A 7,173-nucleotide genomic window follows, 5' to 3' on the forward strand; every position below is an offset into this window, starting at 1 on the left:
ATGTTGCTTTTCATTCGGCAGGGAAACAGTTGAGCAGACGGCGCTGCCATAGAAATGAAATTTGACAGGCCTACATGTGTACATTTTAACAAAGCAGTCAAATTAATCAACATAATGGGTAAGGGTGGGCATTAAGGGGATCGACGACAGGTCTCGTTCTCATGTCTTTGGCCAAGCGATGGCCTCTCGTCAGGCCTTCACAAGGTTCCTCTCATTGAATCCCCTTTCACACTCCGTAGTGCTGCGTAGAATTACTTTTTATCGCCGTTCATTAAAGGCCTGAGGTCATCAGGTGTAGTGTCCCCATTGCTCTCAATGATGTCCTTAAATGCATTAATGGCACTTGAGTTGGCAGCCCAAATCTCTTGCAGAGCTGACTTATTTCCACCAGCAAATCTTAAGCAATAAATATCGCGTCTTACCTTTATTTATGTGGCAGTGGTCTGCAGATGCATCCCGTGGTGTAGCCTGCCACATCCATTTAGTTCAACAGATTATCGTTCTGATACTGTCCATGGTACTAGCAACCTGCTCTGGTGCCTATGTATTCAGGCTAAAATTACTTGATTGTCTGATGCCTCATCATCCCAGCCAAAGAGTATTGGTATTATTAGTAATGGCTACTTGCCAAATCGAAAAAATAACTTCACACAGTGTGTCTTTTTCCAATGTATTTGTTATCATTCGTAGCGTTGATCAGCAGAGAAATAATATCGCCAAATTCGTTGACGTCGCTTAGCAACCGAATACGAATGTAGTCTACAGCAATGAGAAGAGTCGGTAATAAGTAAGGGATAATGTATAGAATGCCGGTCATTATCGGGAAAATAAACCCAGACAGGGCGAACAGGACACCGACGCGAGGTTAATTGCTTCCCACTGAAGGGGCTTAATTTCGACCGGCGACGTTCTATACATTATCCCGCTCATTACACGGCTACGTGCAAAAACAAAAAGCCTGGTGTGGCTTTTTACAATTCATTGGTTAGCAGCATTCGTAGTGTTGATCAGCAGAGAAATAGTCTGCCAAAGACGTTGACAGAAGACGCTGTGGTTTAAAAGTTACCGGACTACTTGAGGAGTGATACCAAAGACGTCATTATAGGCAAAAAGTTCTTTGTTTTCCTTGACAGCGGTCAATTTATATCTAGCATTCACCGCCGGAAGTTGTGAAGAGCCCATGCAAGTGAACAGAGCATTCCACGGCATTTAGAAGACCAGTGTAATAATCGATAATAATTCACCTCGATATATATATATATATTTTTTTTTAAAGTGGTGGGTACAAAATTATTCTTGACGAAATCTGGGGGGGACGTGTCCCCGGCGTAATCGACGCCTATGAGGCCTACCGCTCTGTTTTATTAAGACACCAGATTTTCACTCAAGGATGATGCTGGCACGTCACTTGCAAATACAACGGGGAGGCATTTTAGCAGGTGCTGTATCACTGGTTGGTTCGGCGATTAAATGAAATCAACATGTCTACATGAAATCAGAGGCGGGCTGTGACTTTTACCATGAGGCCTTCAATGCAATCATCCTGAAGTAAACAGCTTTTCAAATGACTTAATAATGACGTCAGGGTTATTGCCATGTTGATGTAACCACCCAATATAACCCTGACTACTGAACAGTCTTTAAGAATTTTTTTTTTTTTTTTTAAGACAAAACAACCACAACAAAACGCACGTAGCCTACCCTAGTCATAAGATGAAAAGACCGTAAAATTTGTCAGATTCTCAGTCATTTAGTAAAAACGCTGTCAAGTACGTGCTTCTTTACTAGAACCTGTGCTTGATTCAGAGGACTTTTGCAATAAATTCATACACATTCAATACTACCAAACAAGAACTAATTCAAAAAAATCACATCACATTTCGTTGTGGAGCTCTGTTTCCCTTCTTACTTGCTCATTGAGTTGAAATCCACTCGGGTGTCTCCGAACGTCTCCAACAAGACTGTTGCATGCAAGTGGCCCGCCGTACTTTGGTGTCTCAATGCGGACTTTGTAAGACAACTCAGGTTGGAAAACCCAACGTGGCTCCAAACACAACATCGATCCGTTGCAAATAGCAAGCATTCCCAGCAATACAGATTACATGACCACTTGACGCTGTCAGTCAACTATACCTCTCGTAGTTGCTGGATTGAAAGTGCCGCACAAATCCTTTGCCCGGCTGGGTCAGAGCAGCTAGCTGCGGTGTTGGTCGTCCCTGTTTCACAATTTCTAGCTTTTCTGAGAAATTTCCAGTCCTTCTCCTCTGTCATCCATTGTAATTAAAGTGAATCTAATCTAACATAATGATCTCTATAATTTCGCTGCTAGCTAGTTGTAATTTTTTTTTGTTTTCCTCCTGATGGCGCCAAACAACAAGGCCAGCTAGAAGCCCTAGACGTGTAAAAGGATACGCCCAACTCGGCATACTCGAAATCTGATTGGTTGAAGAACATGTCATCACCAACATAGTCCCCATTAGCGTATACCGCGAGGGGATTCTCTCAGGATTCTGAAGGCCTCGGCTAGATTATTTTTTACCCGGGGACAGCACAGGGAAATAATCTGATTGGATAAGGTCTCTAATATATATATTATCGTGCTGGAGGTGTCACGTTAAAATTGTACCGGGGGCGAAAATTGTACCGGGTACGTAATCAGTTGTCCGTTGCCAGGCAACGGACAACTGATTACGTAAGGGGTTGTCCGTTGCCAGGCAGGTTTCAATCACGCTCATGATGCCCAAGACGAAATAATATAATACAGATAACGAATCGCTAGATAAGACTTGTTTTTACTTTATATTTGTATTGCATTTAATTGTTTAATCGAATTTAGCTAGTAAACTGAGTGCTTAATGTGTATCATAGTCTAGCTAGCTTGTGTTAATTGAATTTCCTTAATTTAATTTAGAGAATAGATTATAGGTAATAGATAGATTTAAGCAATAGATCACGACAGGCTGTGGTATGTGCTCATTATACCACTGTTAAGGGGCGTTGTTCGGCCCTCTGCTGCGCGTCGGGCCGGCGATCGCCCGTTGCCCGTCAACGACACGATCGCCCGTTGCCAGGCAACGGGCGACGCGATCGTCGGTTGCCATGCAGGTTTGGAATGGATTACTATGGATGACGTAGGCCGGTACAATTTTCGCCCCCGGTACAATTTTAACGTGACAGCGCCTCAAAACGACGCATCACGCGAGTATGTTTTTTTTAAAGTTGTGTAGGCCTACGCTTTAGAAAAGAGTGTGCGGGTGCACTGCGCGCGTTCATGAATGCGTGTTCATGTTTGCCTCCCTGGTGAGCTCGCCCAGGAACCGCTACTGGTGTGTGTGTGTGTGTGTGTGTGTCGCTCTGGAGCGACGGCAGCTGAGAGACACGTGGGAGCCTCTACGTTAACGCCAGAGAACTAAACCCACGGGGAGGTCCGAGCAGCTCGAGCGCTAGAACGCGCTATTTACGTCACGCACCTGGAGATTCGTCTGCTGATCGCCCCGTAAAGCGTGCAGTGATATTTTGTCTACGCATGGCGTAAGCGGTCGAAAGCCGTGTGTCAGTGTGTGCACCGAGGGCCGTAGCACCAAATTCTGGGCCCTGTATACAAGAGGTACTGATACCCCCCGAATTATTTGTTTGGGGGGGGGGGGGGGGGGGGGGTATTGGCAAAAACCGATTGTCATTTTTTATTTTGAGGCGTCAGGGGGTGTTGTCGCAGCTAAATGTAAGGGTTAGGGTCAATATAAATGTAACTAATAAAATAACAGGTAATCTAACTTAGTTACTTTTAAAATCAAATAATCTGTAAAGTAACTAAATTACTATTTTAAGGAGCAAGGTAACTGTGGCAACACTGGTTAGAACGTAATTTGAATGTTGGTTTTATAGTTTGTATAATATCTTTTTTAATGTCTATATATATAAATAAAATATATTTATTTATTTCTTTTAACGTGCTGTAGCGTCCCCCGCCTACTACATACATGCTTCACTGCTGGCCTGCTGGGTTCCACCTTTGCTCCAGGTTAGATTGAAGCATGAGTCCCAATCGTAACTGAATCAAGCTTCATTTAGGCTTCCCTTAATTCTTACTGGGTCTGCGTGTGGTAGTTAGTGTAGACTTGGCAGCAATGGAATATAATATTCATTATTATAATCCCATGAAAATAAGGCTGGCTGGACTTCTTGAAACCAGCATGTATTAGGCGTGAGCAAATCTAGACCTTTCCAAATGGGGTAATAAGTATCAAATCGTACTTACAGCCCCTTGAAGTATTAAGTCATTGTGCATGAAATAGGACCATCAAACAACAGTTTATTTTGCATCAAATTTCAGTTCAATGCTAAATCTCCATTGCAACCGTCCGATGAAGGCTACAACAAGAACCCCGATAGAAATGACATGGTAGACATACTTGTCTGTGTTGTTTCTGCCAACGCTTTGCCTATGATGAAGGATGATACCCTGAACAAGATGAATGTCATCACAACAGCTGCCAGAGACTATGGTGAGAATAACGGGAGTGCCTCCATGTGTGTAACTGGGTTTTGTTTGAGGCATAGTTTGTGTTGCTAGTTTTGAGAACCAAGCTAACAATGACCTATGTTCCTGTTCTGTCTGTGTTCAGACATTCCACAGATGGCCATTCTGACAAACATTGATGAAACCTGTCCACTCGTTAAAAAAAGCATTACAAATGTCTACAAAAGCAAGCGCATCAGGAGGATGGTAGGTTCTATGTGTGGTCGGTAGGCCCTATGTGTGGATGGTAGGTCCTATGCGTGGATGGAAGGTCCTATGTGTGGATGGCACTTTTTTTTACATTTAGTTAAAATCAGCTGTCTTTCACATGTTGTTACTTTGTATGGATAGCGTTCACAAGCTGTTGTTATGTTTTGATGACCATGATTCAGTGCATTTTCTTGTTTAACTAATGCGCCTGTGAGATATTGGAATAGAAATAGGAAAACAATGAGTGCAGCAGGGTTATTGATCCCATTTGGATTGAACTACTTTCTGCTCTCTCTTTGACAACAAATGTGACCAATGTTGAATCATTTGTTTGTTGTTTTGCTGTTTTATTATTGTTTTATTATTAATTTGAGACACAGCTTAAAGTTCACACATCATTAGTTAAAACTGCTGCACTTTTCAGATGGAGGAGCTCCAAAGTAAGCTGGGAATTCCTTTGACCAACATCTTTCCTTTGAAGAATTACCATGAAGAACACGACTTGAATAGTGACATTGATATGCTGATACTAAAAGCACTGAGACAAATTATTCAAATCGCAAATGACCGCTTGAATAAAGCTGAAGGTAGTTGTTTCTACTTGGGCAAAGAATGTGCCCCAGTAGTTTGTTAGCCTGCTTGATGCATTGTGGCGACCGTGGACGTGCCGAGTACCGCAAAGGATCCTGGGAAGGTTCTGACTGTCGCTTGTTTGCGTGTAGCGCCTCCTGGGTCCTTTGGGGTGTGGCATTGTGTGAGGTGTAGTTAATTATGTACACTGTAAAGAATAAAAAGTTGAGAAAACTCAAAATTGCAAGGCAACTTACTGCAATCAAGTTTGAGTTTTGAGCCCATCAAAAGATCATCGTTATACCAACTAAGATTTTTATATTTTACAAAACTCAAAAAAATAAGTCAGGGGTGTTAACTTAATATTTCAAACAAGGTTAATATTATTATTAAAAAAAAAAAATTTCAAAGAATGCAAAACAAGTTTTAAGTTCACTTTATTAAAATTAATAATTGGAAACTTCCATTTTACATTTCTGAATGCCAGACAGCAATAGTACAAGCAACATGTAGCTAGTTCAGCAGCAGAGAATCGCTGTCTAAATGCAGCAAACCAAAGTGCAGAACAAGTTTGACATTATGGTCAAACTTGTTCTGCACGAGACGGGAGCCCAGGTTAAACGGTGACGCAACTCTCGTGCCTCATACACCGCACGATCCCGAGACCTGCCTTTATTTAACACACACTCACAACAAACAGCGCACCGCACACCCAACCAACGGACATGCAAGTCTCGGTAACGGTGGCGGCAACACTACGCACAATAAACAACACACAAACAATAAAGACCCCAAATCCGTTAACCCCACTTAACCTAACAGAAACAAATTGACAAAAGGCAATAAACCCCTTTTTCCCAACCGGCATCACGAATACCCAGACTCCCCGGGGGTAGGAGTCGCCACAATATTTACCATCTGAAAATTCCGTTAGGAAACCCCGTATTTTCCAAAGGGTCGAAATGCGCATGTGCACCGTAGTTGGCCCAGCCTCAGACAGAGTCTGACTTAAACCTGTGTGTCTTGCTAACAAAGATACTACAGTGAGCCCAACTCTTGACCCAAAACTCAATATTGTTGTTTGGACTAAAGTGCATTGCACAGTTGACATGAATACTTAATGTTTTATATTCATTTTACTCAGAAATCATAATGAGACCAACAATTTTAAGTTTTCGTTTTTACAGTGTAGAGCAGGCATCACCAAATGGCGGACTGGGGTCCGGGTCCGGACCCAGTGACGGTTCTGCCCGGACCCGTTAAAATTCTAATATTAAATAAAAGAAAGTGCATGCGCAGCTAATCTAGTTAATACGACAGGTGCGTCATCAATAGCCAAGCCAATCAAATCGATTGTTTACCTTCCCGCACGCGCTAGACTCGAGTGAGAGTGAGGAGATGAGAGATGGCTTGCTCAAAAGTGAGAAAAGTAGATGCTGAAAACCAAACTTTTAAAGATGAATGGACAGAAAAATACATGTTCATTCTGCCTACAGCCAGTTCTAAACCACTGTGTCTCATATGCTGCGAAACTGTGGCGTTAATAAAAAGTGGCAACGTTAAGCGTCACTATGAGACCAAACACGGGTCGTTTGAGGAAAGGTACCCACCGAAGTCCGCAGTGAGGGCAAGTAAAATGATCGAACTGAAAGCACAGTATGACAGGTCTACCCGTGTCCTCACGCATACATTTACAGGCCAGCAACGTGCAAATGAGTGTTCATTAAAGATTGCGTGGATTTTGGCTCAACACAAGAAAGCATTCAGCGATGGCACAGTTGTGAAGGAGTGCTTAAATGCGGCAGCAGAGACTTTACTTGACGGTCAACAAAAAGACGACATGTGTAGAAAAATCAAGCAAATACCATTGTCAG

The 7,173-nt window shown here is 42.5% G+C and overlaps 1 protein-coding gene across 1 annotated transcript in view; it reads left to right on the plus strand.

Moving 5' to 3' along the window:
- LOC115535238 (interferon-induced protein 44-like) overlaps positions 1-5,533 on the plus strand; it is a 13,726-nt gene extending 8,193 nt beyond the window's left edge. The window contains exons 6-8 of the mRNA XM_030346289.1: positions 4,334-4,505; positions 4,626-4,726; positions 5,154-5,533. Of these exons, the coding sequence (XP_030202149.1) occupies positions 4,334-4,505; positions 4,626-4,726; positions 5,154-5,363 (483 nt within the window). The 3' untranslated portion in view covers positions 5,364-5,533. The remainder of the gene's footprint in view (positions 1-4,333; positions 4,506-4,625; positions 4,727-5,153) is intronic.
- Positions 5,534-7,173: the final 1,640 nt, after the last annotated feature.

This window comes from Gadus morhua, chromosome 2 (genome assembly GCF_902167405.1).
Source record: "Gadus morhua chromosome 2, gadMor3.0, whole genome shotgun sequence".
NCBI classification, from domain to species: Eukaryota; Metazoa; Chordata; class Actinopteri; order Gadiformes; family Gadidae; genus Gadus; species Gadus morhua.